The sequence below is a fragment of the Saccopteryx leptura genome, chromosome 10, assembly GCF_036850995.1.
Source record: "Saccopteryx leptura isolate mSacLep1 chromosome 10, mSacLep1_pri_phased_curated, whole genome shotgun sequence".
NCBI classification, from domain to species: Eukaryota; Metazoa; Chordata; class Mammalia; order Chiroptera; family Emballonuridae; genus Saccopteryx; species Saccopteryx leptura.
This window is the reverse complement of record NC_089512.1, coordinates 75,091,900-75,115,056: the sequence shown is the minus strand read 5'-3', so window position 1 is coordinate 75,115,056 and position 23,157 is coordinate 75,091,900. Positions and strand designations below refer to the sequence as shown.

At 40.1% G+C, this 23,157-nt stretch overlaps 1 protein-coding gene and 1 non-coding gene across 5 annotated transcripts in view; both read left to right on the top strand.

Annotated features, from left to right (window-relative positions):
* The window catches only part of SYNPR (synaptoporin), a 396,296-nt gene that overhangs the window by 330,298 nt on the left and 42,841 nt on the right, over positions 1–23,157 (top strand). For all 4 annotated transcript variants that reach the window (XM_066351444.1, XM_066351447.1, XM_066351446.1 and 1 more), the window contains one exon: positions 5,612–5,810. In XM_066351444.1, the coding sequence (XP_066207541.1) occupies positions 5,612–5,810 (199 nt within the window). The remainder of the gene's footprint in view (positions 1–5,611; positions 5,811–23,157) is intronic.
* Positions 16,543–16,755, top strand: LOC136382632 (small nucleolar RNA U3). The gene has a single exon (XR_010747270.1). It is a non-coding gene; the product is annotated as a small nucleolar RNA U3 (small nucleolar RNA).

Below are 23,157 nucleotides of genomic sequence, written 5' to 3'. Positions count from 1 at the left end.
AGCAGCTGGCTCCCCACCCCCTGGGTCGTCTCCACATCTGTTCCTGGGCAGGATTACCCCCTGAGACATGTCCTTACTGTTCTGCACTGAGCCTCCCCCAGACGTGGCAGCTTTAGTCCTGATTTCTTTCACATCTGGAGAACGATATTGTCAGTAATTTCAAAAGTCTTATTACCAGATGCCCATCATGGTACGGTGCTACCCAAAGAGGATCTCTGCTTTTCTTTACCCAAGAGGCTCACTTGCTATAAAGAACCACAGACATTCCAATGATCACAATAGCAGTACATGCAGCAGTCAGGTTCATTTGCCCTCTGCTTGCTTCTGAGACATATGTTACAGTAACCCAGGACAAAATTTGGAAACCAGGAAGTTTTTAACGACTTCCTATTGGTTGGTCTACAGGGATTCAACTCTGTCACTCCTGGGTACCCTATAAAATGCCCAGTGTGCATCCTTCAAGGTGGAAGTGGAATGAACATTGGTTTAGAATCCTTGTCAGTATAAACAGCCAGTCTACTCTTAGATTAGATGGCATAGGAAATCTGGCTTGCTCGTGTTTATACACACATTCAGCTGGAAATCTAAGGATGCTGTAACTTTTGAAACAAAGGCAGAAATGTGCAGTGGTTCCTAGTGTAGGCTCCTCCTAACCTGCTTGCATTTGAGACTCATCTCTGTCCTCCACTAGTCACATGACCTCAGTAAGTTCACTACTCACTCTAAGCCTCAGTTTCCTTATCTGTGTAATGGTGATAGTAATAACATCTACCTAAAAACAGTTGTGTGAGAATTAAGTGAGAAACAGTCAGTAAAGAACCTAGCACAATGCCTGGAGGTTGAAAAATAAGGGCCATTGTCCTCATAAATATTTTTATTAATAAAACAACACCAAGTTACTTAATAGCCATACAAACAGAACTAAGAACTGTGAGGCATCAAGCAGTTCTTTTAGTTTAAATGAAGTAGCAGTGAAGTGTTTAAAGGGCTGTGTTTAAGCACTAGTAAAAAGTTTAAAAAAAAAAACCTATAGCATGGAGGCTTTTCATTGATGGATGTAATGCAATAAAACCCAACGACATTCAATTACTCCTTGATTGAGTCAGGCCAACCAAGAAGGAAATTATGGATTTGAAATCAACAAATTAGATTTGGCCTCTTTCACGGGCTCAGCAATTGCTCCCTGACTAGTTCCTCACAAGATTAGAGGTGGCCCTGTTGGCTTCCAGATTCCATCAACTAGCATGCTCTATCTGTACAGAACAGTTTTTTACTTGTTTAGGTTCTAAATGCATGATATTTGCTTCCAAAGTTATTACAGCTGCTAAACATATGCTGGCTATAAAATCTCTCCCTTTAAAATAAGACATATGTGTTTATCCATATATATATTTAACTGTTGCTTAAAGGCACCTTTCTGTTATATATACATGTTTAGTAATATATACCTTTATACAACATTCAAAATATACAATGATATGGATTATTACACTCAGACTATTTTGAGCCAACATGCCCTTTCTTTATAAATGATCCCTTCTTCCTTTCACACAATAGGCACTAACTTAGAACTTCACTCTTATTTCCCTTCTTTCTACTGATTTCACCCCAGTGTGGCTTGTGGGTCAAATACCAAACCTAGATTGTTGGTATTAACAAGCCCAGCAGATTTGTTAATGATTTTTTCTTTTTTCCTGTAGAGGCACAATAAACATGTACTGTAAATTAACAGTTAGCAACAGGGAAAATGTTGATATTCAGCAGATTGCACAGGAAAAACCCAATTATTTTATTCTCCTGCTCCATGCTGCCCCACCACACACACAAGTGCCGAGCTGGTCTGCAGTGTTAGCTGAGGGAGCTGGAGGCATGTGTGATGCTCACGTGTGCTCTAGCACCTGGAAAGTGGCTGCATATGCAGCAAAATGGTTGTGGCAGATGACACTGCTCTGCCTATTTTTGTTTCACATGTTGTTTATTATAAATAAATCTTTCCAGTGTTTGTCTTAAGATAAAGATTGAAATCTACAAGCTGGCCCACTGGACAACACAGCAGGGACTTCTGGCTACTTCTCCATCTCATCCTTTGCCTCCCCCTTCCCTGGGCTATTCCAGTCTTACAGCCCCTAGTTCATCACCTCCCTTGTGCTCTGCAACTGGCCTGTGCAGGATCGTGGCACATACCGTTTCCTACCTATTTTTTAACAACTTTACTGAGATGTAATTCACATGCCATACAATTCCTTCATTTAAATTGTACAATTTGGTGGCTTTAAGTATATTTGTGGAGTTGTGCATCTGTCACCACAATCAATTCTAGGACATTTTCATCACCCCAAAGAAAATCCTCTACACTTCGCCATCATCCCCAATCCTCCCACTCTCCCCAATCCTCAGCACTAAACTACACTTATCTCCATAAATTTGCCTCTTCTGGACACTTCCTATGCATAAAATCACACAAAGGGTCCTTTGTGTCTAGCTTCTTTCACTTAGCTTAACAATAACAATTTCAATTGATAACCTTTTAGAATACAGCCACCCTAGTGGGTGTGAAGTCACATTTCAATGTGCTTTCCACCCCCAATGTCTGGATAATTTATACTCAGTCTTCAAGCTGAAGCTTAACAATAACTTTCATAGAGAAATTTGTCTTGACTGTCCCACACCCAGCTACCCAAGGGCTCCTCTCAGAAAACCTTTCTTTTCCTTCTAAACTAGAATTTCAACACAGGCAGGACCCACCCCATCTCATCTTTGTTTACCACTATATCCCCAGCATCTAGCCACTGGGTGAACTACAGACCTGCTTGTTAAAAAATTGTTAAATGGATGAGAAAAAGGTGTACGTTATCTGAAAATCGCTTATATCAGAATAACTGGCATGATTACTTTTTCAATCAATTTCATTTTTCAACCTTCCCACAGACCAAATTGTTGAGAAATATTTTAATATCTTTGGCAAGGGCAGAATTCTACAGTAAAGCCATGGTGAATGCTTCTATTTTCCTGATGTTTACTGAAGGTGCACACCTTTCTGTCTGCTAAGAAACAGGAGGACAGAATCAAGTGGACTGTGTAAATGGTCTCTCTTGAGTCAAGTAGTAAATAAAAGAGTAGGTTTCTGAGATGTAAGGAACTTGGGGAGCTGGACTCTTCTGTTTTGGCTGTTAACTAGGCTACACCCGAAGAGAGTGCGATTCAGTGGATCTGAGACAAATCCCTGGAATATATCTTTTTAACAAGGTCCCTAATGTTAATCCAAATTCGGATGGACCCGAATTATGGAAGACAGAAGCAAGGTCCGTCGTTTACACATTAAAGCTTTATTGTCTAACTTGGCCAAGCGGCGGGAACTCCGACAGAAATCTGACGGAGAGCGCGCCGGCCCTTTGTTCTACTTAGTTTTTATAGTTTTGTAAGTGGGAAGTACAGAAGCAAAAATTGCAATTAGGAGCCCCTTACCGCTATTGGTTATAGTCATATGTCCTTTAACATGATAGGACCACGTTCAATTTGCAAACCATACATCATTTTGGAGAGAACAAAATTTACAAGTCAACACAATGGTAGAAAGATATCTCTTTACATATTAAAAGGCCTTCCTATATTTTCTAGTGTTCATCCACCATCTCTCTGTCCAGAGTCAGATGTATTAACCACATGCATTTACATAAGAGAGGTAGTTTCCATGGGGACAAATGCCCGCAAATGGCTCATTGCTATAAGAAAAGGTTTATTTTGGCTTTTCCCTTCCTGCACCTGGCTAGCCATTCACTCCTTTCCCCACAGGTGTGGTGGAATGTCAGGGAATCTATGCTTCCTTCCCTTTTCATTTACAATACAATGGCAAGAGCCATCCTAGTTATGCTAATCACACAGCACAGAGACTATTCTCACAATTTCTCTTAACCCAAATTAATAAAATGTTCACCAAGCCTCCTAAAATATTAATATTAATTCTGTAGCCTTTGGTACTTTACAACACCTGTGGGTGAAATGGCTCAGTGGCTCCTCACCTAATACACTTGATGCTAGTCGTCTGGGGGCTTCACTTTGAAAAAAGCATTCATCTTAGTTAATATTCTCAGTATTTAAGAGAAACAGGTTAATGCAGAAGTTAAAAAATCAAGCTCTGGAGTCTGACACAAATGTTAATCTCTGGCCAAATTTACTAGCCACGTGATTTAGGACAAATTACTTAATCTTTCTAAGCCTGTTTCTTTATCTGTAAAGGGGAAGGGGCAATAAACTACCTGCATTATACAGTTGCTATGGAAATTAAATAAAAGTAAATAATACATATAAAACAATAGCTGACACATGAAAGGCTCCAATGTTATTTGCTAGTGTTATTAATATTTTATCATTATATTATTTCTAAATTGTAAGACAATGTGCACAATAAATTTTTTTTAAAGGGCTCAAATTTTGTGTAGTAAGAAAAATACTTCCTAAGCATAAGCTCAGAATTTTAAACCTTCATCAATGACTTTAACATCATTGTTACTTTTGTAGATAATTTTCCAAGTGCTACTTACTGTGCAAATATTGTTAAATCTTATTTATGCCTATTTCTGAGTGTCCCCTAAACCTCAAGGAATGATTAGGTCACTTCTACAGAAGCAGAATTCAGGGTCCTGTATTAAATTACAGTTTGCCACCTCGTTCATTTGTGAGCTAATGTACCGATTAGAACACATCTTCACTAGGTGTCATTTATTGACCAGGAAGTATTGCCCCCCACAGAATAAATCTTACTTTTTTTCTATTAACTGCTGCATTGAGCCTGGATGCTGTCTTGATGGAACTTACTATGTGAAATAGAAGTTCTAAAAGTTCAGTCAACTTAGGATCTATCAGTTATCTTACAGGACCAACAATGTTCATTCACTTTTCCAAGTCTTAATTAGTGAGTGGCCAATAAGTGTTAGGACTTTGGATATACAGAAAAGAAGAACATTAAGATCTCCATGATCATGGAGATGGCAATGGAGACAGAAAAAAATGAGTAATTAAATATGTTACCAAGATAGTGTGGCAGATAGATGATGAGTGCTATACATTAAATAGGGTGAGGTGATAGAAATGTTCAAAAGAAAGGAGCTATTTGAAATTAATAGGCCAGAAAAGGCTATACCAGGAGAAGGCATTTGAGTTCATACCTGAGCAAGGCAGCCGTAGGAAATATCAGGGCACAGAAAGATTTAGAAAAAGGGAACAGTCAGGCCAAAGACCCTAAGCCAGGACTGTGATGTAAAACCTGGTGGGTCGTGTTTAGGAATCAGGTTTTGAGTCCAAGATAAGATGAGAAAGCCCTGCAGAATTTAATCAGGAGGATGTCATAGTCTAATTTATCATCATTTCAGGTGTCCCACTCCTTCCCTCCTCCCCTCTCTCTAGTGACAGCTATTGTGAAGCTCAAAGGTAGGTGTTTAACCTCAGTATTTACTTCCATATTTGCTGTTATAATATCGGTCATATTGTTAACAAACTTGTCTCATAGGCATGCCATTAAAGTCCCGAGTGACTCTGCAGTGGAGCATGTGGGCGTGGCTTCCAGTTGAGTCCCCATAGCATTCACAGCGTCTCCTTAACTCTGGCCCTTCAGGTTGCACCAGGTGACGTTTGAGGTGCCCACCTGCGAGGGAAAGGAGCGGGAGAAGCTGGCCCTGATCGGCGACTCCTCCTCTTCAGCAGAATTCTTTGTTACCGTCGCTGTCTTTGCCTTCCTCTACTCCTTGGCCGCCACTGTCGTTTACATTTTCTTCCAAAACAAGTATCGGGAAAACAACCGGGGTCCGCTCATTGTAAGTGGTTTGCTTTCTGCAATAACTTTTTTTCTGTCTCTTCTAATTTCTTTTTCCAATGCTTGAAGGGCTGTGGAGTTACTTGAGCCTTCAGGAAAGCTATTTCAAGTGATATCGCATTCTTTTTCACCCAAATCTCTTGGATTTAAAACTAAAACAAGATGTCAGTCATTCTTTTGTGCTCTCGTGTTGGAAAAGTATTACAGGACTTGCTGAAGTTCCTCTGAAATAAATGATTGGGAATCTTGTGAGAGCAAGGAAAGAATAGTGAGGCTTGCTGCAGATTTATTTGTAATTCCAGCATTATGGAGGTAGCAAACCACTTTTCTCACTGGTTATTTAGACAGTGTGATATCTGCTTATTTGAATTGCATATTCCCTTAATATATGACAGGTGCATAGAGCAGTTTAGTTTGAAAATGGAGTTCTCCATTGTGAATCTCTCTCACTCTTTCTCTCTCTCTCTCTTTCTCTCCCCACCACCAAACCTTTTCTATTTGCCTTTTTCTAATACAACAGTGCCAGAACTCATATGGGCGAAACCAATGTAGGAACACCACAACTGTCAGAGGGGTACAGGAAATATTTAAGGAATATTTATTTTAAGGAAATAAAATATAAATTTCTCAAACTTCACATATATATTTGTCTAAAATTTATTTTACTGAGAATACCCTACATTAAAAAATATTTTTCTGTCTTCTTTCTTAATGACCTATTCCCATTTTATGAAAGAAAAGCATCTTTCTTTTTTTATCCCAAATATTACTATGCAGTACATGGCTAGGGTACAAAACCTTTGAGATACTAAAAAAAAGGACCATTTGAAATATCAGTGTTGGTGTTGACAAAAGTGAGTGATTCTAATGCCTGGGTAATGTACTGTTTTCCATATAAGGAGAATTTCAATTTTCTTCTTTCAATAAAAATGACAGTCCCAATCTACTCTTCAACTGATAGATCTTTAAAAATAATTTTTGGTGATCTGAGGCATATAACTCAGATGCAATTCAAAGAAATCAATGACATTGCTATAACAATATTTCATTCATTCTCATCTCCTCATTTATGTGAGCAAGCATTCTCAACACATTTATAAAATGAAAAATGAGAATGGACTGGAGTGGTGAACACACAATGCAAAATACAGATGATGTATTATAGAATTGTACACCTGAAACCTGTATAATTTCATTAACCAATGTCACCCCAATAAATTCAATAAAATATTTTTTAAAAATAAAAATGCAAATAGAATTTATAACAAATCATGTCCCATTCTAGACATAGATAATGTTCATCCCCAGGCCATGGCTCAGTGAACAGAGTGTTGGATCAGCATATGGATGTCTTGGGTTCAATTCCCAGTCAGGGCACACAGAAGAAGCAACCATCTGCTTCTCCTCCCTTATTCTCCCCATTCTCTCCCTCTTCCCCACCTGCATCCAGCATCTCCATTGTTTAAAGCGAGTGTTGGCCAGGCACTGAGAATAGCTGGATTGATTCGAGCATCGGCCTCAGATGGGGGTTTCCAGGTGGATCCCGGTTGGGGCACATGTGGGAGTCTGTCTCACTATCTCCACTTAAAATAATAATAATAATAATAAATATTTATCCCCACAAAATATAAACTAATTGAAGTAAAGTTAGCCCTATATATTTCAAATAGTAAATATTTAACTTTTTAAATTTAAAATTATTTATTAATGTTTATAATGCATTTATGTTGTTTTGGACAAGAGGACACTCATAATATTTACAATGATCAGCCACCCCAAAACAAAATTTTGATACTTAACCAAAAAAATGACAGTCCCAATCTACTCTTCAACTGATAGATCTTATAAATTTATAAACATTTGTTTTGTTTTGTTTTTTTTAAGATTTTATTTATTCATTTTAGGGGAGAGAGAGAAAGGGGGAGAGAGAGAGAGAGAGAGAGAGAGAGAAGAGAGGAGCAGGAAGCATCAACTCCTATATGTGCCTTGACTAAGTAAGCCCAGGGTTTCGAACCAGTAACCTCAGCATTCCAGGTCGACGCTTTAACCACTGCGCCACCACAGGTCAGGCTATAACCATATTTTTGTTATAAAAAATATAACAAGGTGACTGATAAAATACCTTCCCATATAAAAAATATTATATTAAGCTAAAACTGTGTGAGGGAAGGATAATGGAAATACAAATTCAAAGAGAACACAAAGAACATGTAAAATTTCCAACTGTTCAAAAGGAACTTGTTCGTTAATTTTTTCATAGATGATAGAGAATACCAAGTAATTATTACATTAGATTCATTTTTAAATGAATGCAATGAGTATATTTTAAAATATCAATACTTATAATGTGCCAGAAATTATATTTTTGCAACTATCTCAAGTTATAATGAAAACAAAACTAGATGTCAACTTTTTTCAAGTAGGAACACAGTTTTTAAAATTTCTTTTAGGGAGTATGTGAATAAAATTTTACAGATCTCTATCTTAATGTATGTATTATAGAGACCTGAACCTTAAAAGAAACACATTTTGAAGGGTAACTGGGAGAAATCTCAGTTTGTAAACTTTGGGTTTCAGTTGGAAGGGACCAGAATCAGATTTGTAGTGTTTTAACATGTTATCCTGGCAAAGAAAGAACAGTGTAGAGGAACTTTGGACATGAGTTCTTTTTTAAAATTTTCAAATTGCATCCAATAAATAGTCTAAAAGGTTTTTAAATACCTTCAACAGGGTCATATATCTTTGGCTCATCCCTCCCATATTGTGCAGATGGACACACAAACACATTGATGTATATGTAGGTGTATATATAGATACAAATTTATAGAGAGAAATACCATAAAGCCACCATACTTGCATCCATTCCTGGAGATTTGTAGTCACTCTCACAGAATTCTGAAGTCTTCCAGAGTTAGGAAGTTGACTCAGCCTAACCTGTGATGGTGCAGTGAATAAAGCATTGACCTGGAACGCTGAGGTCCCCAGTTTGAAACACGAGTCTTGCCTGATCAAGGCACATACAGGAAGCAGCTATGAGTTGATGCTTCCTGCTTCTCCCTTCACTTTTTCTTTCTCTCTTTCTTTCCCCAAATCAATAAATAAAATCTTAAAAAAAAAAAGTTACAAAAAAGAAGTCAACTCAGCTAATTTTCCCAGAAAGTGGGAAAAGATCCATTTTGTTATATAAAACTACATTCTATAGCCTGACCTGTGGTGGCATAGTGGATAAAGCATCGACCTGGAAACACTGAGGTTGCCAGTTCAAAACCCTAGGCTTGCCTGGTCAAGGCACATATGGGAGTTGATGCTTCCTGCTCCTCCCCCCTTCTTTCTCTCTCTTCTCTAAAAATAAATAAATAAATAAATAATATTTAAAAAAAAACTACATTCTACGAAGGAATCATACAAAAGAATCTTGCAAAGTTCATTTACTTCATCTCCGTGTAGTCCTCTCATTAAGCAGGTTATAATGAAATCCTGAATTGTGTACTACATTGAGCAGGTTTTGTTTATTATCACATTGTAGAAGAAGGGGAAGGTGAGGGAGGTAATTCTAGTTATAAAAAAGGACAGGCTGGCCCTGGCCAGTTGGCTCAGCAGGAGAGTGTCGACCCAGCACGTGGAAGTCCCGAGTTCGATTCCCGGCCAGGGCACACAAGAGAAGCACCCATCTGCTTCCCCCCACCCCTTTCCTTTCTCTCTATCTTTCTTCCCCTCCTGCAGCCAAGGCTCCATTGGAGCAAAGTTGGCCTGGGCGCTGAAGACAGCTCCGTGGCCTCCACTTCAGGCGCTAGAATGTCTCTGATTGCAGTGGAGCAATGCCCCAGATGGGCCGAGCATCGCCCCCTTGTGGGCATAGCAGGTGGATCCTGTTCGGGTACATGCGGGAGTCTGACTACCTCCCCCACTTCTAACTACAGAAAAATACAAAAATAAATAAATAAATAAAATTTTTAAAAAGGACAGGCTGTTTGATGAAACTTACTTAGCAGATAGAAGTAAATTTCAAAATGACCCTGAGTTCTGAGTGTTACCAAGGTAGAATGAATATGGAGAGTCAGAGTGATGCCTGATCAATTGTAATCCCACTCTGGTGAGACCATGATTGGGAAAGGAAGGCTGGGCTATTATTTCCACTTTTAATTATGAGTTAGCAGGTTAAGGCAAATCCAGAGTGTGAGCAAGATTTCAAGAAGGTGGTTCAAACCTAAGAAAACTCTTAAAAACTAGAAAAGTGTTGATTCATATGTTAACAATACGAACCAATCCTATTTCTTCAGAAAGATGGCTACTGATCACTACTTGAGCATCTCTGTTCTTGTTACCATCTATTGCTTTTTGTTGTTTTTTGCTTTGTTTTTAACAAAACACCTATCATTTGGGATTCTCCAAATCAAACAAACTTAGTTTGAAACAACAAAGTTACCATGTGATGTGGACATTAACTCATGCAGTTAAAAGAAGTCAAGTTCAGTATCCTTTAAGCTAAAATTTAATATCTCATCTGGCTCTGTAATCCTCTAGGACAGCAGTTCTCAACCTGTGGGTCGCGACCCCGGCGGGGTCGCCTAAAGCCATCGGAAAATACATAATGCATATCAGGTATTTACATTCCAAATCATAACTGTAGCAAAATTACAGTTATGAAGTAGCCACCAAAATTATTTTTTGGTTTGGGGTCACCGCAACATGAGGAACTGTATTGCGGGGTCACGGCATTAGAAAGGTTGAGAACCACTGCTCTAGGACATGACATTATAGATCATACACAAATTAGATAATGTGTAAGTAAGTGATGAGGATGGTCATGGTGTTGCTAGAACAATAATAATATCAATCAGTACTGATTGAGTTTCTGCTTTGTGTTGAGCTATTTAATACTTAAAATTGTAGCTTATACGTATTATTACTCACATTTACAGAGTAGGAGGAGCTCGAAAGGTTACCCAAGTCTCCCAGGTCACATCCATCACTAATAGTCAGAGGGTAAAGAGTTAGAACTCAGGTCCCTCTAAACCCAGGGCCCAAATTTATAACCAACATGCAAGTGGGTCCAAAATCCTGATAAGCAATGTGCTATGAAGTTAGCAAGTTAGAGGTAGGTGAGACAAGCTGGTTTCTATACCTGGGCAGCTCCTGGACTCTGTAACTCTGGATATAGAGAAATCAAGCCCTGTACCCCTCAGACTTTCCTTCACATCTGACAGTCATAGAGGGGCTTTTACTTGCCTTCAAAATCCATGTGGTGTTAGGGACGATACGAGGATAACTAGCATTTCTCGCTTGTGCTACCCCTCATCTCTGTGGCACAGGGAAGAAGTCCATGATAGAAAAGCTTAAAAATTGCCCAGGACAGTTGTGTATTATAAGTCAGAAATTATGAAAACTTTATCCTGTGTATTTGCCAGCAGTTGTGAGCAATTGCAGATATGACTATTTTTTAAAATATCTTTTTTCTATTGAATATACTTGACAAGATTGCATGCCCTGAAGTAAAAACCTGAATGTCATTAGAAGTCACTTAATGTTAATGATGCCGATTAACACATTGAGAATATCAGGCCAAATGAATCAGCCCGCCACTGTACGTGACTGCGTGGGTGCCTTCTTATACAGGTATTACATGTCCGCTCTCAGGGAGCAAAAAGGCCATCTTTATGGTGCGTGGTTGTGGAACTGAAATGTTGCATCTGGTTACATCATTTTGTCATGTTCCTTGCTTAGAGTACAGTTTCAAAGCCAATCTCCTGCCTAGATTACTTGTGAAAAATGTTCTAAGCTGTTTGCAGATCTCATGACAAATAGTGCCACTGCGAGGCTTTACTTTTTTCATATCAATGTAAAGCAGATTTTAAAAACTGTCTTACAGGGCTGACAGAATGCTCCAAGAATGAGTATCTAATAAACGATATCCCACATTTTGGTGAATACTTGTCATGACAGGTTTGGTTTAAAGTAACTACTCTAAGAGTTCAAGAGAATCAATATCTACCTTGCGGTGCTGTGGAAAAGGAGAGAGCTGTGTTCTTCAAACTCTGCCTTTCCCATCAAGAAGGGCAGGCTGAGCAAAGGCCCTTTATGGACCCGGAAGTATTTGTCCATGCAGACATGGTGTGTGGTGACACATTTGCTTCATGCCTTTCAAATCTTTTCATGTTTCCCGCCGAGCCTGAAAACCATCCTGAGAGAGCAGGAGAGCACTTAGAAACAGCCCCACTCTGCAGGCTCCACTCCATCACCTTTACTGAGCCCAGAGCATGAAAAACGAGGCCCTGGGAGACGAGACGGCTTGCCTGGGGTCAGAGAAGAAGTGGAGGCAGGGCGCAAGCTCAGACTCTCAGGCTAATGATCTCAAGGGCAGTGGCTAAGCTCTGAGCCCTGATTTTAATTTCCCTGTAAGACGTACTCTGTAACAGTTGGAAGCATGTCACTGCATCTGTAGAATGAAGTTAATAATAATATGCACATCACAGGGCTTCGGAAAACAAAGGAGTTATTGCCGCAAAGCAGTTTGCACAGGGAAAGGCACAGGAAGTAACAAATTAACGGACTCTTGTCATTAATTTTATTTATCCTCCTGCCCGTTACTGGGTAGTCTCTTAGCCCCTAGGGGAAAACTGCAGCCAGCCTCCTCTGACTGCAGCTTTCCGAGCTCTGCTTGCCTCTAGTCCCCCAGCCCAGGCTCCCTCTTCCCAGCCCCCCCCCCCCCCCAGCTCCGCACTGCACGACTGCTAGGATCCCAGTTGTTAGGTTGAGCACACGACTGCTAGGATCCCAGTTGTTAGGTTGAGCATCCAATGAAACTTTCTGTTCCTGGAGCCCCACTCCACTGGATCACTGGAAGATGGATTTTTAACTCCCCAAAACAAAGTAAGGTTCCTCGCTCTCAAGTCCAGGCTGAGTGTCAGTAAGGAAGAAAAAGAGGAGGCTGCACGGAGATGGATGTGCAAAATCAAATGCTAATTTCTATCCAGTGCATCTTTGCTTGGCTGTAATTAGAGGTGGAAATCAGATTTTGCGGTCTCTGAGCTTTTCATAAATTTCTGAAGAAGCTCGCCCTTCCCTCTCCTTTTCCCTCTTCCTCTCAACTCTTCCCCTCCTCTCTCTGCTCTTTCCTCCTCTTTCTTCTCTCTCTCCCTCTCTCTGTCTCTGTCTCATTATGTCAATTTTACTTCACATCTAAGTGTATTTTATTTTAATAGGTAATAAGTATTTTTCCACTAGCCATGCAATGTATAGATAATGGTAAATTAAAATCATGGGTGCTGCAAAGGACCTGCTAGCAGTATGTAGACGGGCTTCAGTAACCTAGAGGGGAGCATGCACTGCTGGAGTGGGGGCACTTCTTCCCCAGGCCCCAGAGAGGGCCGGATACTAGAGACAATTCCAGAGCGCAGAGGACTGCGGGAGGGTGAGTGGAAGCGACTGGGTTTGGAGTTCTGCCCCAGGTACAGTGTATCTGACACTAAAAATAAGAACATAATTTGAAGACCTCAAAGTATATATCTTGTTATTCATAGGCACGCCTGTCAGAATCTGATACTCCAACATGTGATGTGGCATGATGTGATGTGGCGTGTGTGTGTGTGTGTGTGTGTGTGTGTGTGTTTCTACCTCCTCACTCTTTAACACAAGAACTGCCAACATTACAAAAGGCTATGGACCAAACATTAACTGAATTCTTAATCTAAAGTACTATACACTTTGCATCAACAAATATATTTTTTCCAGAATTGGCACCACTAATAAAGGCAAATAAATTAATTCATTTAAAGTGTTCCCAGAACACCATCTACATGTTTTATCAGATTTTACATCCTCAGCCCTTTCCAGCTTCTTTATGATTAGCAGATTCTTAATTACAATTTAAATGAGGGTTAATTCCCACCCCATTTAGCATCATGTTTCTCCAAGTAACTAACTAGTTAAACAGAGATGTGCCACGGGGCAACCACGTTAATGAAGTGATGAGTGACCAGTGAGCTTCGCGTGCGTCCTCAGGAGCCAGCGCTCTTCTGGTCCTGAGTGGGAGCCAGGGGTCAGGGGCTTAAGCCCATGGCCCATCCATTCTGTTGACATTTTATTCCAGGGAAATTCATCATTCAGTTAGAAAAATCCAGACCTACTGGAAACTTGGAAAAGCCCCAAGTGTGTCTTTCCTGTGTGCTTCACTTTTCATTTAAAGCACTGGAAGTGCCTATTCCATGGCTCAGCACACCCAGGAGAAGCTGTGCGCCCTTTCCAGCACAGACCAGTGGTTCTCAACTGGTGGTGGTGACACGTGGCAGGCAATGTCTGGGACATCTGAGATGGTCACTACTGGACAGACATTGCTGGTATCTAGTGGATAGAGGCAGGGGTGGGGCTAAGCCTTCCACAGAGACCAGGAGCACCCACCATGACAAAGAATTATCCAGCCCCAAATGCCAACAGTACTGAGAATGAGAAACCCTGCTTTACAGCAACACACAGAGATTACTGAGTATCTACTGTATGCAGGCACTTTTACATGTCTTCTCTTTGAATCCTTAAGCTAACCTCTTGAATTTGGTATTTTAACTTCCATTCTTGAGACAAAGAAATTAAGGATGACCTTTAAGAGACTTGCCTCAGGTTACCTGCCCCACAGTCACTCAGGTCTATCTAGCCACACCTCAGAAATTGTTTCACTTTTTTTTCTGAATTCTCCCACAGGGTTAACTCTCTACCCCTTTCTGTGTTCATTTTTCTTGGTCTATTAGCCTCACATCTGAGTCTGGGCTACCCGTCCCATGTTCTCCGCACACACATACACTTGAAACCTCTCCATTTTGCAGCCTTTGTTCCAAAGCTCTGCCTTCTGACCTAGCTGACATTCTGAGAGAGAAATCGGGCCAACCCCAATTTTGTAATCACTTATAGATGTTAACCTTGAGAGAACTCTTGTATTTTCCCAGAAGACATTGAGAACTTCTATACTCCTCCTGACTCCAACTTCAATAATAAAATTTGAGCCAATGTTAATATTTCCAAGCAATTCAAGGAACTAATTTAAACTCAAGGCTACAAGTCACTTCAGCCAGACTCCTAAAATGGTGTCAAGTTGAGAAGGAAGTGTGCAAAGATATTTCCTTATTCAATTAATAGCTGTCTATAATTTTTTAAAATTTGTCTTACATTGTTTTATATAGTACCTTCAGACATTATTGGTTTTTAGTTTTTGGTTTCCAATCAAATAAGTTTTGGGGTGCTTCCTTTCTGACACAAGACAAAGCTTTTCCTTGAATTCAAGTGTGGCAATTATGGCAGCTTAGGCCCATGGTCTCAGGCCTGTGCTGGGCACCAAGGACATAGCAAGGTAAGACTTGGGTCCTGGCCTCATGACACCTCTTTTATTCCTATATCTTTGAAGGCAAAATCTGTCATGGAGAGACAATAGGGACCAGTGGTTAAGAGTTCAGGTTCTATGGCTGGATCCAAATCTGACTACCTCCATATATCATCTGTGTGACCTTGAACAGGCTATAGTAACTCTCTGCACTTCCATTTTTGGGGGTGGGAGGTTTCCTGTGAAATAGAGAGAACAATGTTTACTAGCTTATGAAGTTCTTGGTCAGATTAAATGAGTTATTGCACCTAAAGCAGTTAGAACAATGCCAGGTAAGCAGCAGGTGCCCATTAATTTGAGCTATTATTTTCATCACCCTAATATTATTATCTACCTTGGTGTCCATACTGTACTTTTTATGAAGCTGGTATTTATTCATCTCAATGAACTGACTGGCTGAAAAAAGTGGGTAAGTACAAACTGACCTGACTTTCTCATCTTGAGAAATGCTTCAGAAGGCTTCTCATTGCACAGTTAACATCACTCTTTCTTATTTTTATTCTTTGAGACTCCAAATTCAGCATAAGCTGCTGTCATTACTCACAAATGCAATCAGCCCCACAATGTCCTCTCAGATTGTCCCCATCACTCAGTTCCCTCCCTTCAGCTCCCCCGTCTCCATCCTGGCACTCAGATCTCAAACTTCAGGGAAGGAGGGGACTGAACACAGCTTCATTAAATTAACCAGGCTCCAGAGAAAGGAACTTGAGTCCCTTACCAACTGGCAAATCTGAAAATAGCAGGAAAGTGTGAAGAGAACAATTGTGTAACAGGAAGAAACTGGAAAATGTGATTGTTTGGAGGCATCCAACTGAGAAACTGGTCCAGGCACTCACTCTCCTCCTATCAGTGTTTGAAAGTGGTAGGATATTTCCCACTCTGCCCCCCTCCCACGACGGCAAAAATACCCTTACTATTTGCTAAGTCCATGTCCTTGATTCCAGAGCTAGCCGACACGCACACAGGCTGCTGTAGATTTGCTGGGGCCCTCTGCAGTTTAAGGATGTCTTGCTCTAAGACCTATGGAAAGAGCAACTTTCCAATAATTGGGACAAAGTCCAGAGCATGGGTTTTTCATGGCTCTCTTAGCCCTTCCTTTCAACTGGGCATTTTTGTTTACAACTGCTTATCAGCAGGGCCCAAATTAAAGCTCCAGGTAACATGGAGGAAGTGATGCTAATAAAACTGGATCCCTTAAGAAAGAAATGGTTTTTGGAAATATCTGAGTGCTTGGCCAAGATGTGATCTCACCTTCTCTCGTCCACCTACCTTTGAGACCTGCAGCTCTGTGTCTGCCTCCACGCCGTTCTGAAATGTCTAAGAAACATCTGATCGATTCATATACCATCTCAAGAAATAAACAGCTAAGACTATACTTTTGGGGATCGTTTCTATAGTTCATTACTAGAGAAGTTTCTCTAATCGTGTAGAGCACCCAAACCATGAGGAGGAGTTGCAGGGTTCTCTCCTGAGTGTGAAGCCAGCTTTCGGTGTTGCTTGTGCAACTGCCTTTTACCATTGATGATCGTTCTTCCCTTCCTTTGGGAGAGTAAGAGGGAGAGGACACAGTCTGAGTGGTACGAGGAAAAAAAAAGAAATAAACAGCTAAGCCTGAATTGCCCTGGGTTTTATTTGAGACCTTATGGTCCACTGCCAAATTGACTAGCCACACCTATGGGCAGAAAAGTATGCAGATATTAACAACCTATAAAGTAAAAGACTAAAAGGAATACTATAGTGGGAAAGAAACTTGGGAAAATAGCAGTGGAGGCTAGGGGACAGAGGGCTGAAAGGCCATTGTTTCAGCTGCTCTTACTCTTCAGTACTTCCACAGGCCAGACATGAAATAAGATAGAAGTCATTTTATTTAATTCTCCAAAAACCTTTGAGGCAAGTATTTCTGTGCCCATTTGACAGATGTTGAATCAGGTTTACAGAGATCAAGTAATTTGTCCAGTGATGCACAGTGAGTGAGCATCCAGAGATGGCTCCTCCCACTCTGCTGTGCTGCCCCATCTTTACTGGAAGGAGGAAAATGAAAATCCAAGAATGTCACGTTGGAGCTGAGAGTCAAGTCAATAGACAAGGCAAAGACCTAACAGGCTATAAAAGTGCAAAATAAGTGCGTTTGTTATTGCCGGTAATAGAGACATCATGTAGGAGTCAACAAGAAGGAGTCTATGTTACTGGATTGTGTTGTGTGATCAAAGAAAGTTTATGGAATCCATGAGACTTGACAAATACTAGAAACCAGCTGGATGGAAAGGAGAGCTTTCTGACTGGTGGAATGTCTTAAGCAAGAATGAGAGGTGTGGGAAAAACACCTGCTGGCTTCCTTCTCTGGGATAGCCAGCCCTCTCCCTCTCATCTTGTCCTGCTGGACTGTCAATCCCTGGTGCCTTACTCAGTACACAAGAGGTCAAGTGATTCAAGACAGGTGATCAAAGTCTCTCTGGCGTTTATCTATGGAGTGAAGTTCTATCTCTGAAATTGCTAGGCCAGGAAGATGTGAGTTTAGTTGGTGGCCACAGTGCGCATGATGTGAAAAGAGTCTATAAATAATAAAGCTGAGCACAGATAAACAGTTCCTAGATATGGAGAGAAACAAAAGTAGAAAGAAACCAGCAAACAAAAATCCCAGAAAAAAAAACAAGAATCTGGACATGGCCATACCTGAAGACACACACACAGACCTTCCGGTTACATGAGCTATTGAATTGCTTTGGGCTTGCTTGTTTAACTGGGGTTTGTAATACTTGCCAAATGAAATGATCTTCATCTGTGCATAACGTCTACCTCTTCTGTAAAATGTTCTAAGAGCCCATATATCAAAAGATAATTATTAAGATCAAATAACAAATCTGTAGTATGATTGTTAGGCACTAAGAACATAGTAGATACTTAATAACAGTTCATTTATTTATTCATAACGACAAGAAAGAATAATATGGAATGACTCTGGTAGTACTTTTGTATTCATTATTATTTAACTCTAGTTTTTTTTTCCTTTTAATTAATTTATTAAATTAGTGACATTAGTTAATAAATTATATAAGTTTCAGGTGTACAGTTCTATGATATGTTGTATTGTGTGTTCACCACCCCAAGTCAAGTCTTCTTCAATCACCACTTATCCCCCTTTATACCCACTTTTACTGGTAATCATCATATGTTGTCTGTCTATGAGTTTGTTCTTGTTTTTTCTTAATCCCTTACCTCTATTGTTTTCCATTTTTAATGGCTGAGTTATAGTCACTCTCTTCCTGGCAGACTGAATTTTTCATCGCTTTGAATTATTCTTTCTTATAAACAAGGTTGTGATCAGCCTTGCACGTCAATCTTGACACATATTTTAAACCATGTCTTTGGGATAAAAACCCAGAAATTGATAGTCTTCCTGGTTTTTAAGGCAGAGATTTCTACTTTTAAATCTATATAATCCCTAGCTGATAACCCCTAAGCTGAGTAAAAAATTTAGAATTCAACTTTTTTGACTCTACCCTAGATCATGCAATCTTGTGCTGTTGGAGAAGACATCTTTCAAAAAAAGATCTACAAAGAATTTTCTTCCCAGAGAGGAAAAATAATTTTTCAAAAACTTGTTATAAGAAGGCTACCATAGAAACATTTAAACATTTGCTTTGAAACTTGTGATACTAAGGGGACATAAAAAATTCAATCAATTAGGCCCTGGCCGGTTGGCTCAGCGGTAGAGCGTCGGCCTGGTGTGCGGGGGACCGGGGTTCGATTCCCGGCCAGGGCACAGAGGAGAAGTGCCCATTTGCTTCTCCATCCCTCCCCCCTTCCTCTCTGTCTCTCTCTTCCCCTCCCGCAGCCAAGGCTCCATTGGAGCAAAAATGGCCCAGGCGCTGGGGATGGCTCCTTGGCCTCTGCCCCAGGTGCTAGAGTGGCTCTGGTCGCAGCAGAGCGACGCCCCAGAGGGGCAGAGCATCGCCCCCTGGTGGGCAGAGCGTCGCCCCTGGTGGGCGTGCCGGGTGAATCCCGGTTGGGCGCATGCGGGAGTCTGTCTGACTGTCTCTCCCCGTTTCCAGCTTCAGAAAAATACCAAAAAATAAAAATAAAAATAAAATTTAAGTATGCAGCAGCTCAGGCTTTAATTATCAGAACTTCCCAAGACAGGCATTAATCCTTGTGGCAGCGAGAGCTTAGCCCCAGTGCTGGGCTCTGCACACCCTTAGATTTGACAGTATTTTTTCTCACTGAGGCTCAGTAACTGAAGTTCAAGACCATTAACTGCTCCTCTGGCCACAAACAGAAGAAGAAAACAAATGTACAAAATTTTCATGTGATATTTTTTAAAATAATGGACTGCCTGTAAATCCATCCTGGGTGTCTCCAAAGCCTGTCTGTAGGTGGCAAGCCAGCAGGTGGTCAGGGAGCAGCAGTGGTCGGTAAGGATCTTTGCCTTACCCTGCCTGTTGCAGTCAGCCTCCCAAGACCTTCTGAGTAAATCTGGTAGCTCCTTTCCAACCCCAGTTAAGCTACATCCCACAACCTTCCCTAGTCTTTTTTTTTCTTTTTGCCATGTTCTGTAAATTGTTGATTCGGGTTTGAAACAACCAAGACCAAACTACATGGGATTAATATCCCTCATTAGAAGATCTAACTACTACTTGGGCCCCATTCTGGGTTTTAGGACACCCTCATGCCTTTAGGATTGACAAAGTTATAGGGAACAGGCTGGGTGAGGGGCTGTGGAGAGAACTGATTTATATTCAGGCAGATTTATTGAGACTCTTAATAGAGTGGTCTACTATGTCCTATGTTCCATTCTTTCATCATCATAAATACAGCTGAATTTATGCCATTGGCCAGCTCTGATTTATAGAAGAGAAGACTCACTCCTCACTCTAGTATTCAAAGCCCTCCTAAGCCATGACCCTTCACCTACTCTCCAGAGCCATCTTTGACCATTTCCTACATCCCATGCATGTTTCAGCGAAACTGGACTACTTAGCATTCCCTAAGTATGCTGCTGCATACATCCCTGCTTCTGCATAGCTATTCAGCACTAGCTACCAGAAATGTCTTCCTTCCCTCCCCCAGCTCAACCTATCGTAATCTGACTCAACCTCAAAGACCCATCTCTATCTGTTCCATGAAGAGTTTCTTTACTGTCCACATCCTTACTTATGAATATATATGAATTCTCTCTCCTCAAACCTCCATAGCTCTGTGTGGAAGTCTTTATATGAAAAACATTTCTACCCTGTACTTTAATTAAATGTGGTTTTTGTCTGATTCCACCATTAAATATTCATTATCTAAAAGGTAAGTACTATTTCTAACACAGCTATAGTTCCTTAAAGTCAGTATTAAAAGTGAAATTAATGACCTTCTAAGCTGGTTATTAAGGATACAATGTGTATAATCATTCATTGAACACACGCTTGTTTAGTTCTTACTGTGTGCCAGGAACTGTGGTTAGCACTGGCTGTACATAGTAAATGTATATTCCAAAAGAAACACAGGATGAGCTCCCAAAAGTATAGAATATGCACTATCTAGATCTGGGTCTACAGATATTGAAAGTATCCATTGGGACCATTACACACAACAAACATCGTTGTTAAGACAATGCCCCATCTCAGAAGAAATTGAGCTTTCTATTTCAAAATGTCAGATCCTAATTCTTCTCAAATACTACCTAAAATATGCATTCCACAGTGTACAGGGGAGTCTGCCCAAGCAAAGGATATTAAGGTACGTCTTTTATGCACTTTGTTTTGATCATTCATTTTGTAAGCAGTAAATGGAATCAAAATATAGTACATACAGCATCTTTATAGTCTTTTCTCTTTTTTGACAATAAAGTTTGCTTTAATTCATACCTTACATTTAAAGGAAGTATTTACAAGTGGGTTCCATCACGGTAAATTCAAATTTATAACTTCTGAAGCATCATTTCAGCCATTAGTTACTGTTGCTTAACTGTTTGCTGATTGTGGGAGGTTATTTGGTAAATGTGTAATCAGAAAACTAAAGAATTACTCTTGAATAAGAGCCATTCTCTTAAAGACACAAATATGAGTTTCCTCCAGAAAGAAGTGGAGAACTGGTAGTATTCTGCTTTCAAAATTCAGATAATTTGCAAATGCTTGTTAAAGAAGAAAAAACCTCTTTTCTACTATGCCTAATAAAATAAAGCTAATTCACAAAGACTTTCTACTCTTGCTGATATAAAGTAATTTGATGATAGACTATATACAAATGGATTCCTGAGGTGAATGGGAAGATAAGTCAACATATTTCTCTAAAACAAATAAAACTTTCTGGAAAGAAGATATTTTCCTGGCTGGACAAGGTGATTCCACCCACATCTCTGATCTGAGAACAATGACACATCTTCAGTTTTCTGGATATGTGCCAGCTTCCTATGCTTCTTGAAAATTGGCCTGGTTTCGTTATTTCTGAAGAATCAATGCTAAGTAGGAAATAGCAGGGAATCAGTAAGTGCTTATTGAAGGAATGGACTCAGCTCCAACATGCATGTACATGGTGCTTTAGCTAGCTAGCATTCTGAGTTTTAGTTTAAGCTAATCATTTATATATCTGAGAGACCTCCAAGCTACTTTGGTCCACTTTCAGTTGTAATTCAACTTAAAATCTTTCCAATTGATTCTTTCTATTCACTCAACCAAATTGTTCTAACAGGCCTTCATTTTCATCAAAATTCCACTTCTATCAATGCTTTTTTTTTTTTTTTTTTTTTGGTATATCATCTTAACTACCACTTTAGCTGTGAAGTTATTCAAACTCTCCTCTCCTATCTTAAGCATTGTTCTTGCAACAAAGCTTGATGCCTGCTGACTTTGAGTAAGGCATAATCAGGTAAGCCTGGGTCTCTCCATGCTTTTTTGCTCTCTCCTTTAATAGTCTGTCTCTCCAAAACAGAACTACTTCCTTCCCCCAATGCTCTTGAATTAGGGGGAAAGGTAAAAAATTAAGTGTTACCTCATCACTTTTGTTTTGAAATATGGATCCTTACCAGTTTGTGAAAGTGGAAAATAGGAACCCATTTTCCCCATCTAAAACTGAACAGTAGCTCAGTAGAAGTGAAGAAATAGACTTAAATTGGAAAGGCTATATTAAATCAGCCCAAATCAAAGCTGATTTCTCTGCAGGAGCTGTATGCCTGAAAAGGTGTAATTATAAAAACTTGATTTCCTGCTGCTTTTATGCATATTCACTTTATGAACTTAGACCTCTAGAAGCCTCCCAGGACTGCTTCCCCATTTTTAATAAGAATTGAGAATGAGGCACTTCCTGAAGGAATTAAGTGAGGGAGGAGATTTTTTTAAGCTTAGCAGCAACATCAAAACAAAGAAGTAGCTATTCTGTTGGGTTTTGTGTGTGCTTTAAGAGTGCTACAAATTGGCCTGACCTGTGGTGGCGCAGTGGGATAAAGCGTCGACCTGGAACACTGAGGTCACTGGTTCGAAACCTTGGGCTTGCCTGGTCAAGGCACATATGGGAGTTGATGCTTCCTGCTCCTCCCCCTTCTCTCTCTGTCTCTCTCTCTCACTCCTCTCTCTCTAAAAAATCAATAAATAAAATATTTTAAAAAAAAAGAGTGTTACAAATTAAATGCACCTCTGGGGAGTCAGCAAAGACATTATGGTTTAGCAATTAGGGGGCTAACTGTTACATCAGGGGAAAATAATCTTATTTTGGGGGGTGTCTTTTATTAAATTTATTGGGGTGATCCTGGATAACAAAATGATACAGATTTCAGGTGCACAATTTTACAGCACATTATCTGTACTCTACTGTGTGCTCACCACCGCAGGTCAAGTCTCCCCCGTCCCCACTGACCCCTCGTGCCCTTCTCCACCTCGCCCACCTCCTCCCTCGAGCAGTCACCACACTGGTGTCTATGTCCATGAGAAGATACTCTTATTATTAATTCAACTTCTAAATAACATTACTGGGTCTCTCTGTGCAGTTATTGGGAATACTT